Here is a 21,466-nt window from a genome sequence, read left to right as displayed (position 1 = left end):
AATATAAATAATTACTATGGTCATGAGATCTTGTCTTCAAAGCTGGTTTTAGGGAGTCACAGATAGTCAAATTAATCTTCACCATTTTTAACTGAAAAATTCACCCCTACAGACCGATTATCTTTTTTTTTTTTCTTTTTTCTTTTTTCTTTTTTTTCCTCTTCCTTGTTTTGTTCCAAAGTTAAGGAAGTGCAATTACAATGGCCTGGACAATACAAACCCTTGCTGGGCGGCACTAGCAAAAATGCGTGTGTACATCTGAGTATGGCTGGGCAGGGCATGAGGAGGTAGATGCACACAGCCAGCGTTTATAAAGTGCTACAGCCAGCTTCAGAAAAACAGGTAAGAGGTTTTCTCTTTCCTTTTTCTAAAGGTTCTTATTAGGTTTCCAGAAAAGTGTGCTGAAAAGCTGACTTTTTTTTCTGAAGTATTGCTGGGTTTTGACAGTCTTGGAGCAAGTTTTACGATTTGGTTGGGAATTATTTTGGATCCTTGATCAAGAAAAATCCTCAGGCTTATGAAATTCTCTTTGGCAACAAACTGAAAACTCAGCATCCTCTGATGGCTCTGATTCTTATGTGATCAGGGACATTAATGATAATGACCCTTTGCTGAGTATGCTACTTGTCTAGAGGCCTATGTCAACTACACCACTACCTTCAGAGTGGACAGGGACAAACTATTTATTTGCTCTTCAGGCCCCTTGGGCCCTGTCATATGCTATTTGTTCTTGCATTAAGAGGTAGTTTGACTCAGCCGAGTTGACATTTCCTTCAACTCGGTGTATTCCACTTGTGCAGTATCTGCTACCAAAGCAGTTAGCGAGGATTCAGACCCCAGTAAAAGTCCTTTTAAGTCGCTTTTCTGTTTTAAATCCAGGACTTTTTACTGCTCACTCTAGAATCCAAAATGATACATTAAAAAAAAAAAAAAAAACTATTGTCATTAATACTCTGTATGATAGACCCTCCTCATATTTAACTTGGTTGTCCATTGATAACATACATTAAAAACTGTGACTGAGAGAACGAACAGGGGATTTTTTATCACTTCATGCTGTAAGAGACATCAAATGGTTCTGCTTTTCCGTCTATGCCTTATGAAGAAGGAAATCTGATATTCCGTATCTGACTGTTATTCTGTTACTCATACTGTTTTTTCTCCTTTCATTTCCCACTCACGATTTTCTCCTTATCCAATAGGGATCTGTGTTCACATTCCCAATGGAGAAGTGTCCATTTTTGTCTKCCTTGTTGGAGTTTTAGCTACATTTGAAGAAGGCATATGCTCTTGTGACTTTAATGAGTCTGTTCATGTAAATCAGACAGAGAGCAGTCATCACAATGTAGAGTGGCCCAGTATTTTTCAGTTAATTTGCATTTACAGCTAGAGTTGCAATTAGAATACTAGTCCCTGTCTGACCACTAGGTTCTTCCAGGGTTATATCACAGTGATTCTGTTGATGTCATTTGATGTGATGAAGGATTTGGTTAAATTAGTGACTTTCCAACTGTGAATCTCACCCATTTCTGATGTCTGCAGAGAACATTTGATAATCTACTATCTGTTTCAGTTAGCAGTTTATTGGCATCTATAGGCAATATTATGCAAAGGTGCCTTCAATCTGTGCAATTGATGATATGGATTTATCTGCAGGTTGGTTTCAAAAATTCCCATCTTCTGATGAGTCCAGCATAAGCACCTATCGGTCCCATGCCCACAAGTTTCACAGAGAGTAACTGTGACCTGGCTTCTGTCCTCTGATAGCAAGAGTCACATAGTTTTATCTTATGAAATGAGACAATTGGCCTCAGCCACCATGGACATCTGAAAACTTGTGCAGCATTTTCAAGATTATCTTAGCTGTAGAGCTGCTCAGGAAATGGTTTTAAGTCATAGCTCTGATTACAATTTACAAATGAGTTTTGCACATGTTATTCTTTCCTTACATGCTCCAGCCTTCTTGCCCACTATCCGCCTCCAGATCTGGGACTGTAGTTGAAGAAACTACTAAGTAACCACCCGTTTTTTGTTGAAGCAATGGGGTGAAGGTGGCTTTGGAAAGGAGCTTTTAAAGTAAATTCAGAGGAAAAAATTTGAAGGTAAATATCAGCTACAGGCATGACAGTGCTTTCACTGTTTTATCTCTTGTATACTTTTAGTTGACATTCAGTAAAGATTTCAGGGCAGACAAGCAAGTATCTGTCAATTTAGGTAATTTACAAGTATATAAAACAGCAGATAATATAGCCCACTTTTCTTTATGGGAAAGGAGAAAACAATCTGAACATTACACTTGCAATAAAGTTAAACAGAGTTTTCTTCCGATTCAATCAGCTTTCCCTTAYTTAGGACCTTGAACCAAAGTTAAGTCACTGTAGATAAAGGATGCCACAAAGAGACTACCGGGGCTGGGGAGAGTCTGAGGGTGCCAGTACGGGGCTGGTGAATGAATTTAGCAGCAAGCAAGAAGAGGGAGAAAACAGCGACTGGATCTGGAAGCCTGGCAAGTTCTCCACGCGCTGCTCGACCTGTATTTAGCAATTCTGATGTGCTACTGAGCAGACAGCTCAGGCTCAGGACGACTATTCTCCCTCAGTCCCTCTTCAGCAGGCAATGAAAGCAGGCTCCACTTTGAAAATCTTCCCCCATCATGCAAACTGACACAGGCATGCTTTTCAAAAACCCACAGCCAATCTGTTGATCATTACTTATTTACAAAGGCCTTCGGGCAGAAAGTCCTGTAAAAACCATACTTGATACGGTATACACTAGCTTTTTCTGCTTGTGGAAAAAAAGTACCCCTAAGGCTACCTCAAACCATCACTTTCTATTGCACATAAAATGTACCGTGTAACACTAAAGTATTTAATATATATGGTATAATATATCTACAGGAAAGGCATTTGTGTAGAAGTATGTTACCCTGTATTTGGTAATTTGATGTTTTGCTGAAGGCTATGACTTGAAAAAGCCTGCACCTAGTACAGAGGACCTGTCATCTCAGTACCCAAGAGCCAATAGAATAAAGAAGTACCCTTAAGCAGCAAAACTTTGACACAGCTTTGAAGCATATGAAAACAGTATAACTCCCCAGAATTATTATTACTCAAGATCAAAGAAATGAGGCATACTTTACATAGCAAACAGGGACAGTGCACTCGGCTCCAAATGTTTCAGCTCTCTCTTTCTCTTGCTCTCTCTTTCTTTTTATTTATTTCCCCAAAATTAAGATTTGGGAAGGAGARAGTCTCCTGCATTTTTAGAACTTGAAATGGATAAAACTATCAGCAGGAGATAAAAAGAATGCCCAAAGGTGAGTAAATTGGAAATGATGCTAACATGACAACTGGCGTCACAAAATGAGAAGCTTGCCAGTATGCTCATTTTATTCCTCCTCATAAACTGTAAACAAGTATGTAAATCAGTGTCACATGAGCAAGGCTGAGCTAACAGGAAGGCAGAGAACTTTTAATGATACATTTAACAGAAATAGATGGTCAATGAAAAAAAAAAAGGACACAGCTGGGTGCATTTTAGGCTGTGAATCAATCTCACTTTTGGTTCTGTAGTCTAAACAGAAATGAAGACGACTTGTAGAAGTTACGTCCTTGAACATGCCCTAGAATGCTGTAACAATAAACAAATATGGATGCTCCCTCAACTGGCCAAGGCATTTCCCAGTCAACTGACTGAAATACAGACAGGAAAATTATCTAGTCATATCCAGAATTGTTAAAGGAACAAAGTCATTGCTAACAATAAGAGTGGTAAGTGATYATATATGAAGAACTAAATATTCATATTATTTTTTTCCATGTTTCTTTCACAATTGAAGTGAGTACAGAGTTTCTGTACTAACACACATCCACCCAAACTCCATACTGCATGAATGTGTCTGTTTATATATGCAAATAAGCTTGCATTTGTTTGTATGCACAGTAGCAGAAAATCTCGGCTATGAAATTCAGTTCTGGATAAAATTATGGACCGAGTTATCTAGCCTAGCTACTTGAGCTATACATAATAACAGCAAAGACAGGCTGCTTGTGGAAACCTCCACAGCTAGCATCTGATCTTGTTCTGATTGACTTGAGCAGGCAAAGGGTGAAGCACAGCAAGAAAGAATGGAAATGCCATGTTATCTTAATAGATTCCATTTTTCCTGTTGCAAATCTATTTCTAACAAATTTTCTCTTAGAGTCAATTGTCCTATCGAAGGAAACTATATAGTTATACAAAAGCTTATTGCTGTACATATAGAAACAAGGGGAAAATATCACTAACAAGATGATGTTTTCATCATCCACTTCTGGTGTATATACTATCCTTTAAAAAATCCTTGTATTCCATAATTAATGTGCTTTTAGCCTGAGTAAAATCACATTAGTTTTGAACTTTGCTTTGGCAAGTACATAGATTATTAGACTTTTTTTTATCAGTCTAAATCAATTAACAGAAATTTGATTTCAATCGACAGGATAAAAGGAAGGTAATATTCAGGTTCATTTTTGATTGTGATGATACATCTCACATATGGCCTTAAGTACAGAAAACAGTACTCAGAGGGAATCCAACAAAAAGAGACTTGCCTGAGGCAAACTAACCACAGGAGCTCCTCTGATTGGTTAGTGCTATCATTAGTGCCACTGCTGTTTAAGAACTACACACGGACAGGACAGGGTGACAGCTAAGACTTTAAAGCCTATGTATTTTTCAAACAGCTTTTCAAACTGTTTTTCATGACAGAATTTTTTTCAGCTCTATCATTAACTGCTGACAAGCTGACAGAATAAATACTTCAGCCTTTCAGGAACCATCTAACAATTTTTTTTTTTTCCACCCCTTCCCCTTATTTTTGATGTGGGGGGAGGAGAAGAGGAAGGAGGGAAGAAAGCAGATGAAGATAGGAGTTTCTAACAGTCTTACCTCATGAGTTTGGGTGAAGAGTTGGGTGAATTTCGCATGCCTCCATTTCGCTGCTTTTTTTTGGGTGAGAGTGTCGATGGCTGCTCATCTTCAACTGGAAATATAAGGAACTCATGAGATTAGGTACTGCTCCAGGTGCAATACAAAGTACAAGTGAAGTAGCAAAGAACACACACTCTATGTCCATTCACGCACTGATACTTCATTGCTAACATAGTCCCAACAGTAATAAAAATCAAATACATGTTAGTCAAAGAGATTGGTTTGAAGGAGAAGGAGAAGCAGGGAAGAATACCAGGGTTTTGAACACAGGCGTTCAAATTGGTTTCATACTTCAAAAACAAAAGAGGGGAACCACATTCGGGTTATTCTTAGAGTTATTTTCAGTTAATCTGTGCTATAGGAGAGTAGAATTAGTGCTCTGCTATATTTCCAGAAAGATAAAGTGCTGTTTGCAATACCAACATAACAGCTGCCAGCCTGCTTTTGCTAATGAACCAGACACCAGTTGGTTCTTGCTCTTCACATGTCAAACAGCAGAGTCTTCATGAAGAGATGTAAAATATTCAATGCCTTGATGTTCAATGATTCAGTTAGTCGGGGCTGGGAGTGCTGCCTGCCATTGTGCACAGCTCTTCAGCACAACTCAGACCTCCTCACTCCACCCTTCTCACAAAGGGGAGCTGCTACAGCAGCAGGGAACACAATGAGGTTGAATGGAGGTGGGGACACAATACCTATAGAACAGGATGCATGTGTTACGCACTCTTTTAATGAGGATGAGGAGCATTTCCAATGACAAATCAATTTCCAGATGTAAAAATCACTTACRATTTTGACAGTCAGAACTACTCTTGGACAACCTAAGTCATAATACTCATTGCTTAAAAAAGTGCAGCTTCCTAATAACTTATCTGTAAGTATGAACCATCAGCTTTATGGTTTTAAGATGGTGACTGCACTTAACAATTTGCACATAAAGGTTGCATTTGCTTTCAAAGGGAATCACATTKTCTCTGCTTTCTCAAATTCAGACTAATGTTGAATTATTATTTAAAAAAAAAAAGACATCTTTTTCCATCTATTGTGATCTGAAAAACAAACTAGCAGATTATGTAACTGAGGCCTAGGAAGCTGTTACTTTAGAGCCAAAAGGAAAAAGATTATTATTAGTAGTAGTAGTATCTGTATTAAAGGAGCTTAATACACATTAGCAGTGCACAAGCAAAGGCTGTAAAAAAAAAATTCAATTTGAGATGAGCTACGTAGGAACAGCCTAAAAAAGCAAACTTGGACATATGTCACCTGCCCTAGATTTATCTAGGAACAAATTAAGCAATATCCTTCTGCAATAACCCTCTCTGACACTATTTTATTACAGTCTGCATTCTAGCCTGTCATGTCTGTCTGGGTTCCACAATCTGCTACGGAACTTCATTTTGCCTTGACCAAGACTGAAGGCCTGGGCCCTGAAAAGACAGATGTTCTGTCTTTTTAAGTGCCCTCACATCACCTAAGGCATCCAGGAAGTTAAAACCAAAAAAAAAATAAAAGGCAAAAAAAAAAAAAAAAAAAAAAAAAAAAATCAGGAATGTATAGGAATAATATTCAAGCAATGGCTGTCTTACAATAATTTATTTCACTAATTTAACTTACTTTCTTTTCCTTTAGGAATTCCTAAAGACAAAGTTATGTTATACTGATTTGACTGTTTCTCTTTCTCTCTTTATTTTTTTCTTTTTTTTTCCTTCAGATTCCAGTAGTGGAAATGCTTACCAGTGMCTGCTTAAGTACTGCTCTTTGTTTGTCTGAGAGCTAAGTACACAGAAAATTATCAAAAACATACAGCTCGAAACTAGAATCACTTCAGTCTTCATCTATTTTTTTTCCTGAAGTGAATAGTTACAGGAATATTTTGTTAGTAGAATTTTCCCATTTCTGATTATTAAATTATTTTCCACTACTTGCACATCTCATAGCATTTCCTGCAAATCACTCTTTTCAATATGGCATAGTCTTGTTTAACTTGTTCATCAAGAAGTTATTTGTGTAATATTCCACACAGGCAATAAGCTGTATTCAAGGCATAAACTGTGCTCTCTTGTTCTTTATTGGATATAAATATTCACTTCTACCCTGGTGGACTCTCCACTTGAAAGATCAAAGGAATAAGAAACACACAAAATGTTCCTTTACAGAAACCAGCTACAAATGATACGTTTCTACTTCTGGTAGTAAAATATCCGAGTTTCACTTTATTTATACTAATACCACAGGGTTTCAGAATGTTTATCATGGATTCACTTTTGCACTATAAGAAAAGTGTATTGTTATATTTTTTTTGCCAGTATAAGGAAGCTCTGCTCATCAGGATTATTTGCCAATTTGTTTTAGTAGAGGACAGTTTAGATTATATTACAGTCAGAAATATTTCTCTAAAAAAAAATGAAAACACTATTAAATAAGAGTACTTTTTGACATTTTCAGCTAGTTAATAAGACTCATGCCTGATCCTTTCAAACACTAGACGTTGGTGCTATAAGGCTATTTTGCCAGGTATGGCCCAACAACTTTTTTTTTTTTTTTCCCCCCATTGCTATCAGCCACGACCCTGCCAGCCAATTATAAAACAAAGTCCTGGTGAAAATCTTAGCTTAAAACAAAATCAAGTAATCATCCAGAATGGCAGACCTAGATTTTAGCAATCTACGGTCATTTTTCATATTGCACCTACAATAAATAAGTTCCTTCTTTTGATAAGTGCTTGTCATCTCCACACTATGCAACTGTCAGGAATTACTTGTAAAGTCCAACGCTAACGTGGCTCACAAGCTAATACCTCTTAGCAAACCTTCTCAGTGCTCTCATAGCTTGCTAAAGCAGTGCAAAGGAGCCCTTTATTTTCATTGCAGCAATGAAAGATGATCTATCTTAATCATAASATATTCAAAATAAGATTTTGTTTTTTTTCAATGAAATCTGCACACAGAGCTTGGGCTACTTCTGCAGTTCAGAGATGCCATTCCATAAAAATGGGGAAAGGCGATATACGAAACTGAAATATATGAATGGTTTGTAATGATGACCATTACCTATGGCTTTGATCCCAAAAGTGTTGAAATGGTAACTCACAAGAGACTTCTTAGTCATAAGTAGGATATAAAACATACTTAGCTATTATCCTTCAGATACTCTTATCAATTTCCTGCATATTTAAAGAAACAGATCTAGTAAAATTTTTGTATATTCATAAAATACCATTTTCATTTCAAGGTTCCCACATCTGCATGAGAGGAATAAAAATTAAATTAAAAGGGAGTCTTAAATGTACTTGTTCTCATGAAGATGACCATATTTGAATAATGGGCTGTGATATATGACAGCTCAACTCTGATGTTGTATGTTTGACCTAGTGCTTTTGTTAATGAGAATGTGCCCCATTTTTTTTGTAGTTTGATGTCTTTATGCTACAGGAGTTTTATTAAAATACAGTTATATCATATTATGAATACTTTCTTCTCCAGCTTTCACAAAAAGTGCAAACAAGTTCAAGAATTTTATAGAATCTGAACTCAATCAAGCCTCTGAATTCTAATAAGATTCAAGAGCTTGTTTTTGCACATCCCTAAATATAATGCTTAATATACTGTTGCAACAACCCAGTGCTCACTTCTCTAATAGGCACAGAATCTCCCAGTTTTACAGTTCAGGAAGACTCAGTGCTAGAAAAATGTCAGGCAAGTCTAATGAGGCTTCAGATTCTCTGGTTTATGCTGGAGTTTTTAAATTAAAGTTACACTGATGTTTTAACATGTTTGCTTATTCTTGAGTAAAGAGGATTCATTATTTCAATGACATAACCTCTAGACAATGTTCCATGAATTGATTTAAGATGTGCTGGTAATTTTAACAGCCTTAATGTGGAACTGAACATCTGTAACAACATATTACTTGACTTTTATCCTCATTTCATTTTTTAAGCAAAATAAAGGGAACGTCTTTCAGAAACAGTGGGCAAGTTCATAACTTCCTCCTTTGTTATTCTGTGGCTATTTTTTAAATAAATCTGTCTCCTTCACGGCTCCTGTCAGGTCACTAACAGCATACTTTACAGACACTGTGTTTTGGACCCAAAAAGGATCTGGAATTTTGAATAACATTTGCATTACTGAACATCACACTAAATTGAATACCTGGTAAACTCATTTTTCCTACAGCGTAAATGCTTCAGAGCAAATAACCCATATGGAAGATAAAGCACAAACCACCCAGAAACATTAGTTGAATAGCTATCTTGATTAACTTATTAATCACCACATCTGGAGAAACCCACATCTGTGAGCACTTAACAGAGCATTAGTAATGTCATAGGCACATTGAAAACAGACTGCAAACCCATGCACAAACCAATCTGTATTGCCTTATACATCCAACTACGGGGCTACCTACGGAGATCTTGGTTCAACCCGGGCTTTTGGGAGTGGTAGCGGTATTTTACAGGCAAGCTGAGAGCCCTTTGCAATCTACAGTAGGTAGATTTTCCTTGTTCAACAGAACTCTGTAAGTTAAGGTGCAGCAGCGAGGGATTGTTGGGTAGAAAGAGGCTCCCTTTACGGTTATTAACAAGTGGAACAGGTTCCAGGACTCCTTCAGTGGACTTGGCACCAACCAAAGAATTAGGAGTTGCGTCCTTGGATTGATATGAACCTTTTGGGTAACTTGATCTAGCTGCATTCTTTACTTCTAAATAATAAGAAAAAATGTAAATTAATGTCTTTGTATTAAAAAATATTTCAAAGGCATGAATCAATTTTGATTTCGTGGAATTACAGGCTTTAAAGCTTAAAGTAACAGTTTGCATAGTTGAAATAAAGGTTTATACCTGCAGCTTTCTTAAGATTCTTTTTTTTATTATTATTATTTTTTTCTTCCTTTAGCTTTTTATAAAGAGAATACTTATAAAAGGATTATTCCACAATATTATCATCTTTAAGCAATAATCCTATCCTAGGGTAAGTGTGTCTGAGGGAACATTTATTTCCCACATGTTGATAAAGGCTTCAAGATTTATTAGCTGCAGAAGTAGTTTATTCCTTGGAATCTACTGAAAATGACAAGGGTGGCAGAACACTCTGTTGCTATTAAAAAAAATCAACAAGGAATAATAAAAAAAGAAAAGTAAGGTCAATGTTTCAAAATTGTGCAATTTTGAATGGAATTGTGGAATTTGTGGAAGCTGTGGAATTAAATTGATGTTTAGGAAACTAGACAAAAGTGTTTGGATATTCTACAGGGCTGAATGCCATGTATTTCAGAGGGTCACGCATAGCACTTCTGAAAAGAAGGCTAATCAGTTTAACATCCTAAATATGGATTTAGCTTAGAACTGTGAACCTTAATCATCCATTTCTAACACAGAGAGCTAATTTACAAAAACAACATGTTAAATAAAAACTCTAATTAATGCCATCCTCTGTAAAAGACAAGTATTAAAAGATGTTGCGACTGTTTTTAAATAAAAATATGCAGTAATGATGTTCTATTGCTTGCATTATTCTGAATGAGTGTATTATAAAGAAGGTGTATTACTAAACCAGTAAGACCTTTATATTCTGTTATGTATTACGAGGTGAAGAGGTTTGGGAGGGAGTAGTTTATAGACTGATAATCTTGCAGCACTATTTCCATACGTAAGAATTGCCTTTAAATTTTAGTAGCTCAGAGGAGGTTATGTTTTTTGGCATCATGGCCTAGTTTAACTATCAGATAAAAAGCCTTATCTGGTATCCAAATGAATAAAGTGCCATCCACATGCTTATCGTCTGTGTCCATGGACAAAACATTTTCACAAAAAGATGACTACATATGAACTACAAGACTCTTTTAAGTTCCCTTTAGCAAAGTTCAACTATGTGGAGACAAAGCACCCATTCCCAGTCAATGTTTTCTGACTTAATGGCTTGCAACTATTGTCATGGACAGAATATTTTTGAATAGTGTCAGCATAAACAAAACCAGAATAAAACTCACAGTGATTCATTGTTCTCAGAGAACAAACTCAGCTCTTTGTTATTAATAAAACACTATGTATTACAATAAAAATGCATCATCATCACGGCAGTTCTGATATATTTTAAATTCTTAGATGATAACATCTATCTTTGATTAGCAAAACTTCCAGAAAAAATGCTGGGCCTTATATTGGCCAAATGCAAATGCCATTCCCAACCTTACCTCAGAGTTACTGGGATTTTTCAAGCCATGTGTTTCTATCTTTGGTATTCCTCCAGATAAACAATTTTTATATAGWAAAATATATCTGCACAGACTTATCGCCCTACACAAGCCACAACATGGTCAAGTATGTATTTCAATACCTTGAGACATAAAAATCTAGTTTTTTTTTTTTTTTTTTAACTACAGACAGGAGCATTAAAAATAATCTTTATAAATCTACATGTCTGCATCAATATATCTTTACCCACACACAACAAACCAAAATCTATTGACAAGGCTCCTCTCCCCTCCAATGAACAATTTTTAAGAAAGTAATTAASAAAGCTGGTTTTAATCAGGTTTGAGTCCCTTCTGGAGTGATACAGATGAATTGAAAGGGCCTTTTCTTTCGGCAAGGCTTAATAGCTTGTCCTTGGCTTTAATAGCATCACCTGATCTTATTCAGCATGTGGGCAGACCAAGCTGCTTAACTCATCCTCCTTCACTAAGGAAGGAGTAGCAAGGATAGATACTACAGAGGAAAGGGAGGAAAACATCAAACAGTGGGGATAACAGAGCTGCCTTTTTTCATCAAATTACTCCAGACTCTAGGGTTCTAACTACCAGCTTCAGACTGTCACCTCTGCCTTCAACCTCTGGCAAGAACTAGCCTCACTTACTTCAGATGAGAATTAAAAAAAAATAACAGCTGGTAGACGACTGTGAAATCACTTGACTATAGAAGAAGTTTCTTGGTGATTCCAGCAATCTATGGCTTGTGGCTTTTCATTCTATCTTGAAAAAGAAAAGTTAGAATACCTGTATATATCTTTGGTAGGAATAGTTCCCTCTCTTTCTTTCTCCCTGTTCCTGTAATGTAATTATGTATTCTTTCCCCAGCACAATAAAATTCTTTAATTTTAGTCTAAGTAGTCTGTCAAAATGTACTGGCATACTGTGCTACAAAAACCACTTCAGGATACATATGGAAATACAAGTGCAAAGATGCTATTCTGAACAGAAAATATAACTATGTTAGAGTTAAGCAACACTTTATAGCTAGGACTAAAATATAAACTGTTAGCATCACTTCTATAGACACACACTATAATGTTCAGAATAAAACAGTAATGTTTTTGAAAACTTGTTTTTCAATATAAGCTTCTTTTTATGAGTAATTTCTAACAAATCTATTTGGGTGTTTCTACCATTGTGTCAGCTGATTTCCCTCTAAAATGTATTTGGGAAATAACAATTGCTATTAATTATATGGAGCTAAATACAACCTTGCAGAGTGTTGCTCCCTCACTATGTCTGGCAACCTAACTGTTCAGCTTGGGGGAATCCTGTGGTACCACTGTGTAATTTTAAAACACCAGCCTCTAAATTCACAAGGGTCCTCTTCTGAGTATGTGATCAGTTTAGCACAAAAGAAACCTTTCTTACGTTACAGTTAGGTARTGTTTATCTTTATTTACTGTGACATAGATCTTTACTTAGAACGTGAATGGTCACTGGAGAAGCGTGCTGCCTACCCTGCATATTTTGCCATAGCCCATTAGAACCATTCAGGACACTCACTATCCAGCACATTTACTGGTTATTCTGAGAGAAGAATGATGACTTATTGAGAATGGCAGATAGTGAGGAATTAGTAGGAGTAATAAATTAAGAAATTCAGTGTTTTCTAAAGTATTTCATAATTCCACCCTGAGCAAATGCTTCCTGTTTACGGTAAATGCAAAGGAGAATTTGATCAGAAATCCTGTTAACACTAGGTAGGTAAAAAAATAACACCTATAAAATGTGAGGTATTCATGTAATTTATGTAGAGGTATCAAGCTGTATGCATTCCCACCCTTTCTTCCACACTCAAGAATTCCCATTCAAACTCCATTTTAGAAATGAAATACCCAGACTTGCCTAATAACTATATTAGGAAATCCTTCCTGTTTCTACTTCTATACATTTTATTTATTATAATGAAGATAATTTGAAATGCAATCCACAACTCCCCGAACATTTTTAAAACAACCAATGTAGTTAATTGTATGCCTATGGCAATTGCTATTTATTCTTTGTGAGCATCCACTTGCTATAGCTTAAAACTGGACTGAACTTTAATTTAAATGTAACAAGGCAGAATACCAGTTCAGCGCTTTCAACAAAATGGCTTCAGCAAAATTTGCCTCGAAGGGAAAATGAAAATGTGTTTTAAAGTCAAAAAAAAATCCTGACCAAAAGCAGACATTCTAAGCAACCACCACCAATACCACCGCTCCCTTTCTCCCCCGTGTCTGTCAGCTGCTGTGCTTTCAGCAGTGCTTTTCGCCAAACACCAACACAGCATTTCCCCTTCACAGTCACCCATCAGAGCTGTCACTTGCAGATACTTCATTTTTTCTTTCAATCTAATTCATATTGCACCCACTTAATCTCTGCAGTGAGTAATGCCATGTCTTTGTACAGATATGCCAAATCCAGCACTAGAAGCATAGAGTGTTTTCAGCAGTTAAGCCATGCCGGATTAAAAAACTATTTGCTTTTTCCCCCCAACTTTACTGTTCTTTCATCTAAGCATCCTCCCAGCTGACCTCCAAAGGAGCAATCACCATTCCGCAATCTGGCATCATGTCCATAACGTTCAGCTTTCACATGGTCAGTGAGGATGATCTGCAGTTCTGTATTACTAAATGCAAATAATCAATATGTTGATGGAGCTTTTGGCTACAAGACTTCTTTTGCTGGGAGTGACAGTGAGCGCAACTTCCCTCTTTCAATGACAAGCCTGCTTAGACTTTGCTACCTACCACTTTGTGAATCAGGCGACTGAAAATACCCACAGCAATTCCTCCAAACTGTCAGCTATTGCTGTGATTCCACCCAGCACCCCCTGTACAAGACAACAGATTAACCATTAGACTAGATATGTTGAAAATATACAGCTTCAACCTTTCCCCAGCTAGCTCAGAGCGATGTATAGATGATTATTTCAACCGTCAGCTGCCGCATAGACTTAAACCTCTGCACAATAACTCCTGGATTCATCTGCCCCTTGTCAAACTTGCACAGCTTTACTTTGAGCATACACAGTGTGGCAGTTTCACTGCGGATCTAGAATAATCCAGACGGCTGCTGTCTCTTTGTTAACAGGAAGCTAAACTGATGAGTTTGTAATGCATTTCTTATCAAAGGTAGTTTCAGAAAAGAAAATGTACCCGACCAGCTTGGGCTGCAGTTTAACATAATATTGAAACAGGTTTTAATCAGAACTTTTGTTATTTATCCAGAAAAAAATATTACTCAGCCCCTTTAAGAATCACTTTTTGCCAATGAATTATTTATTTTACAAATTTATAATTATTACTTTTTGTGTGTGTGGCAACAGATCTAATGAATTCATTGACTAGAAACTACAATGCAATAGTGCCTGGCAGTACACAAGAATGTTAATTTTAGAAAACCGCAAAGCAGGGTTTGTTTGKTGCCTGAAATGGTCATTTGAATCAACGAAAATGGTTGCAGTGGTTTCCTACGTGCATTGTCAACTCAAGGAAATGCATTTCATTTCTATTTGTTCAAAGAAATACACATACACTTTATACGTACTAGAAACATTAGAAAAGCAGGTAAGACGCACTGGTCTTAGTAGCATTGATATKGAATCTCTGGGTCTTTTTGTACTACATTCTCTATATTCTCTCAGAAACAACACAGCCAAAATCTTTTGGCTAAAGACATAGAAATCAGATCAAAAATCAAAATATTAGCTCTTTTTTTGTCCATCTGCTGCTTATTTTTTAATTAATAATAGAGTTTCTTTCAGTCTAATTTAATTTTTATACCATAAAAAAGACTGAAACACAGCTACACCTTTCTTCTTTGCCGAATGAAGTATAAGCAGAAAATATAAAATGCGGAAGATTACTAGGTTACTAGGATTCTGTTATATATTCTAGATGACTGCTCTGATCTTCTATTAAACCAGGATAAAGTTAAAACATTSGAGCTTTTAGGATTAAACAAGTATACAGAAATAAGGAAACACTGCAAAAGTGTTTGGAAATCCTGCAAAATTTTAACTTGAATCTTTTAATAAAACAAGTCCAGGCTAGCCTTTTACACTACTTAAAATCCTTAAATTTCATTCTTTTTAGTGGTACACTAACCCCCTGTGGTTACTGTATAACTCTTCATTTTCTTTGCTTCTTCAGTGTAATCCTAGGGAAGAACTGTTATAAATGCTTCCTCAAGATACCTGTTGGTCTCACTCCCCTATTACTACAACTTCCGCAAGCAAATGGTTTTAGGYCGCTCAAATTGTGGCTGATCTAAAATCCACTGAAGTCAGAGAAAAGACGTACACTGACTTCATTGGACTTAGATCAGGAGCATTAGGCTGTTCATMTCTCATGCTTCAAGGTGCAAGCTGATGAAATGAGGCAGGAAATAAGTGTTTCCTGTATATATAATATTGCACAATAGGCCTGGGCACTTTACAGAAGAGTTTCACRTTTCAAGGACTTGATTTCTTGTTCCTGTTCAGAAGAATATGCATAATGGGACACTGTTTCTATGTAACAAACATCTTCTCTTTTTCTTCACAAATGTACACAATAAAAAGAGCTAATTTGTTTAAAATCTAATCAAATCCTCATTTAGATTCAGACTAAGTTGTAGTTCCACTGAACCTTGAATGTCTCTTCTGGTTCAGATTTAAGTATTCCCTGACACATTTTTCTTGGATTTTTTAGAGTCTCCATTCCCCATTGCCTTCTCAATTTACGATTCACTCTGTAACTGTTTATTCAAGTCATTACATTGTTATTGGCAAACTGTCAAATGAAAAGTTAAAAAAAAAAAGAGTGTATTTTTGCTGTCCATTTACTAGTCCAACTGACTTGACCCACACCAACTACTACTGAATTAAAGCTTTTTGGAGAAAGGGGAAAGAAAGGAAGATGTTTCTAAAGTATAGAACTTAAAACAGAATTCTGTCTGTTTGACATGGGGCTTTGAGCAAGGGGCTGGTGCATAGAGAAAATCAAACTAAAGGCAATTGATTCTTGTCTTTTGAGAGGACAGTGTCACAGAAGATACCGTGGAGAATAAGGAGACCCAAAGTCGGTCCTCAGGTGTGATAGTCATAAATATTCCCTGATTTAAGKTTTAAATTCTGTTACTTCATTATGACATGTTCTGCTTTCTGGACGCTGAGGATTACGCCTGTCTCAGAAGCAAGCTGCTCTGACATCGTGTGTCCTGCTGTGTCACAAGCTCTAATTTTAGAACTGCAGACACTTTGTCTGGCAGAAACAATGTGCAAAAGACTCACTCGGTGCCACACACTCCCTTTTTTAATACAGCATTTGATTGTCCCATGGCTACGAACAGAGAACTGGGAATTTCTTGAAAGGAAATTTATTTCTACCACAGATCTTCTATACAGCYTTTGGCTGATAACCTACCGACAGTTCCTTCTCGACCAAGTTCCATGCTCAGAGTTCTTGCTGAGACTCAGAGTGACTAAGTCTGACCTGAAACTCTGTCCCATAACCACTACACTACTAAGATCAGACAGTGAGGTTACAATTGCTGTTTGTATAGTTCCTAAACTATTAACTCCACAAAAATGCACCACATGCATATGTGATAAGAATAAATTGCTATCAGAGCATTTTTTGTTATACTAGACACAAAGGTTCATCTCTCTAACTTCAACTGATGTTTTTTATTCCATTTTCTTTTTTCTTTCCTTTCTTTTTTAAGCAAACAGTGTCTATTAAAGGACATTGTGATTTCTTTACGAGTGTTCCTTTGACAGCTCCCCAAGGCATGACACGTGAAGCCAAAAGGCATGTCTTTTTGGGATTCTTTAAGAGTAGTATCACAGGGCAAATTATGGCGTTAAAATTTTCCACACCCACAGTTCTAAACTGAGTGCATTGTCATAGACTATCCTTGTCTCAATATATAGCAATCCAAATGGTATTGCTCTTTGTCCTATTGCCTCAGAGAGCATTTTGACAGCGACTGTAGAGGACAAAAAGGCAGAAGTTGCAGGATTAGTGAGAATAGGCTGCAATTATGTAGTTCTGTCAAACTGTAGGAGAAATCTTTTCTGTAGTTACGCATTAATGGAAGTTGCCCCTTTGTGGCTGAATATACTCACAATCCGATCAATCACTGCTAAAGCCAGTGAAGTTCTCTATGTCGCCAAAGAAGTAAAYCCTTGTTTTTAAAAATCAGATTTCCAAAGCCCACCCACCGTTCTGCTGTTTGTCCATTTGACTGTTTACACTCGCTCAGGTCCATTGAAGTTCAGTGGGAAAATACAGAGTGCATATAGGTAAATAAAGGAAAAAGTGAGCACAAGAGTCCTTGGTGACTACTCTGGGATTTGAAATCTTACATTTACCACATATACTGAGTTCCACGGGAAGACAAAGCTATTCAATATACGGAAAAGGGATAGTTATAAGCTTACTTCTTTGGTTCAAGACCCTATAAATCTCAACCAGATCTTGCTGCAATTGCTTCCTCTCTGTGAGCAGTGGRAAGTCTAGATTTCACCTTGCAGAAATTTAAAGAGAATTATTACATTGTGTTCTGGTTCAAAGTGCCAATTTATCTCAACTTCTTAAATTACACATTTCCAATGTAATTCCAACCTACATAACCTAAATTTTAAAATTGGAATAACCTTTTCTTTACCCTGATTATGACAAGTTTAAAAACACATTTGTGATGAAGGTGTTTTCATTAACGCACTTTCTAAAGATGACAGACTAGATTCCCTTGCCCATTTTCCTGTCTATATATCATTACTGATGGCAAAAGAGATTTTCAGAACCTTCTGCTAAATTTCAGGGCCTGCATTCTTAACATTTTATATATATTTTTTGTCCCTTCCTTCCCAGTGAGTTGTCTTACTGCTGAAACATGCAATATGGAGAACATTGTTCAGTGATTATTTTTTTTTCCTGCTAAATGGTTAATGTGCCACCTATATACTGTGTTCTTCTTTTTGGACTTCGTTATTTTTGAATTTCTTTGCCTTTTTGACTGTTGTTCACTCTTGTACAACAGGAGATAAAGGGGTGTCTGTTTCTGAGTAAGAACTGAAATCTCAGTTTAACTCCGGCTTTCTTATYATCAGCCTTATCCAGCTCTTATAAACATTTAACGTAAGGGAACTTCCATTAGCTAAACGCTAATAGGATCAGGCACAGTGATCCCCAAGACTCTCTCAGGTTCAGCTGTAATATCTTCTGGGATGGAAGTTGCTATCGGTGAGGTCATAACATTTTTTTCATTTTTTTTTATAGACGTGTATTTACACTGTATGTACCTATATGGGCATACTTCTGTACAAATAAAATGGGCTATCTGAAACATTAGATTTTTTTTTCTTTAAATAAAGTTCATTCTTTATAAAAGCAGTACATAACAAAAAGATCCTGGAGCCCTTCATTTACTACTTATTTCTAAGCCAGGAGCACCACCTGCTGGTTACATTGAGTTTCAAACTCCAGCGCAGTTTTTCTGTCTTCATATCCATGCAAAAGACAATATTTCTCAACTGCCTTTATACATAGAAATTTTATTGCCAGAAGACAAGATTTTTAGCACACTTGTTGTAGTTTAATAATATTCTACTACCTGAAGTATGGATTTCATAAAGGCAGCGTAATGTTAATTGTTGACAAACCAGTTCTAATATGCAAAGTAGTGTAAGTCACACGGTAAACGCCAAGTTCATCAAATAGAATGAACCTATTGTATTAAAAGGCTGTTGTTATATATGCTGATTTGCTCATAGAAATAAAGTTAAATACAGTTCATAACACTAGGAAATCATTTTTCTCTCTCTATTAATGATTTCTATTACTTATTTTACTTCAGTGTTGTGAAGTTCTGCTTTTCTCTGAATGAATATAGCTAAAAAAAAGTCACCAAGTAAACAGACTAACATAWCAAAGATGAAAATAACTAAAATTAAATCTGTAAAATACTAGCAAAAAAATAGCAGCTGCAAAAATAGAAGTGGAATATAACACATCTCTATAGAGAACTGGGTAAGTAGAGTACATCATTTCTAGGTAAACAATGACAAAAATAGAGGAAGTAAAATAATACTCATAAAAAATCCTCATGCATATAAATGACATTTACCTCTGCATTTACAAAAGAACCAGCACATAAACCTAAGAGCAAATCCCTGCCAAAGAATATAGCTGTTTTACTGAAACTGTTACAGCAGCACAAATGCTGGGAATTTGGTGAGAGTGAAAAATAAAGTGTAAGCTAAGCAATTCAACGGTGATAATTAACAACAACATTGCCTACAATGGTGATTTGATCTCTAAYAGAAAGAGTACTCAAAAGAATAGATGCATATAAYAAGGATCATATTTTTTTCATATAAATACTATATAGGATCAAGAATTCTTCATAGAATTTTTGAATTTTACATCCCCTCTGATTATATCTCTAAAATTAAAAGATACTACATTGGTGACAGTGAAGTATAAGCAGATGTTAGGACAGAACCATTTAGAATTATAAAAAAAAGGAATGCATGCCATTTCACATTCACCTCATGTAAGGTTAACTACAGTAGCGTAATACTATGCAGACTAAAAACTATTACAAAAAACAAATAATATAAAATCTATTATCAAAGTAAATGAAATATTGTTATTTTATTTTTCATGCTGTTTTGAAAAGCTTTGCAGAGATGTCAAACTTGCTCCTTTCACGATAACTCTCATGTTAACTGTTAGGCAGACTGTGTAAGGAGATCACAACCCATCATAAAGAGCCTTAGAAAGGAAAATTCATTAAAGGTAAAAGCATTGTGCTACATACCTTTGGTTGTATTAACCAAAGGCAGCTGAGAATATAGAAATTTCTAGAGGAAGTGAAGGTAGCCTAGCAGCAGTCCCAGCACTGTTAGCAAAGAGTATGTTGAAACCAAAAGAGAGGAAAACAGCAGTGGAGAAGCGTGATAGCTCCTACAACTCAACGGTGTTGAATTAGCAGCTTGAGTTGCTTAGATACACCCTGCAAAACTCACAGCACTCACTGCTATACCAGAGAAATCACAGAGAAATCTGTGAGTATGAAAATAAACACAGATGATGTCCATCCATTCACAAAAGAGGAAGCAGCATAAGGAGGAAAGAAGACTGAATAAAAACAACAAACAAAGAAAATGCTTCAGGGAATATTGACCACTAAAAGTCCTGCCCTTACTTCTGTTATAGTTATTCACGCTAATTACACAATAAAGTCCACAGTCACCTGGAGGAGGAGGAACTTTCTCCAGCACACAGAAGAAAGAGGATATACTAGCTTTCATAAGATTTATGGGTCAGTTACTGCTCTAAAAGTAACTATATCAACCACAAATGCCACAGGATGTCAATACATTTGAAAATTGCTTTGCTGCCAGATGTTTTGAGAGTCAGATACCAAAAGCATCCAAAAATCAAATGCTCAGGGGACACTGACAGATGTCAAGGAAGCCATCGTCCAAAAGCAAATTGCTTCGAGCTCTACCTCTGGGGAATATTTATTTTGTCCTGCCTGAGGAGAAAGAAGAGGGCAGACAAAAGATTCATATGCTAAAGGCAGATTAAAAACAAATGTGAATTTTGACAGATTTTATATTCTTGATGGGCAAAACTCAAGGATACTGCTGACGAGATCTGTGGGAGTCAGGAGACAACTTTAGGAGATTCTTTAAAGTCTTGAGGTTGACTATATAAGTCATAAGAAACAATTCTTGCATTCCTTGCTAGCACTACAATTTCAAATGTAAATGAAGAGCTGATCTATTTACTAAAATGCTCACTAAAACTATGGGAGAATGAGCATTAGAATCYAAAGACAACCAACCAAAAGACAATTAAAGATTGACCAGCTACCAAACTTGATTACAGTAGAAATTCTGTATCCAAAGACAGAGAACAYGTTTTCATTCATGTAGGAGATAGTATTCTCAGGAATCATTCAGACAGAACAAATAGAAGAAGTTCTAAGGACARTACTGTAATAAAAATGAACATGTGAGGATCCATGTGTAAATCTAGAAATTTAAGAAACTTCTTCTTGGAAAAGAGGCAAGTTTATRATTAGGGAATTATAAGAATAGCAGAGATGATAAGGATTACAGCTCACAGTGTGAACTGTGCAAATATGTTAAACGAACCAAAATATAAAAAGACATGGTGCCAGTTGGTTAAARGAACACCAGTTTCTATTCTTGCAAAATTTCAGAATGATGTTTCCTCAGGCTAGCACAGTCTGTGCACAC

General features: G+C 36.3%; 1 protein-coding gene across 1 annotated transcript in view; it reads right to left on the bottom strand.

The window, feature by feature from the left end:
- Window positions 1-21,466, bottom strand: part of KCNMA1 (potassium calcium-activated channel subfamily M alpha 1) — a 202,435-nt gene that overhangs the window by 51,814 nt on the left and 129,155 nt on the right. Inside the window, exon 19 of the mRNA XM_026044145.1 lies at window positions 4,930-5,023. Within this exon, the coding sequence (XP_025899930.1) occupies window positions 4,930-5,023 (94 nt within the window). The remainder of the gene's footprint in view (window positions 1-4,929; window positions 5,024-21,466) is intronic.

The sequence above is a fragment of the Nothoprocta perdicaria genome, unplaced genomic scaffold (genome assembly GCF_003342845.1).
Source record: "Nothoprocta perdicaria isolate Ctin4 unplaced genomic scaffold, notPer1 scaffold_105, whole genome shotgun sequence".
Lineage (NCBI taxonomy): Eukaryota > Metazoa > Chordata > Aves > Tinamiformes > Tinamidae > Nothoprocta > Nothoprocta perdicaria.
Note: the sequence above shows the minus strand (reverse complement) of the source record. Positions and strands in the feature narration are given on the sequence as shown.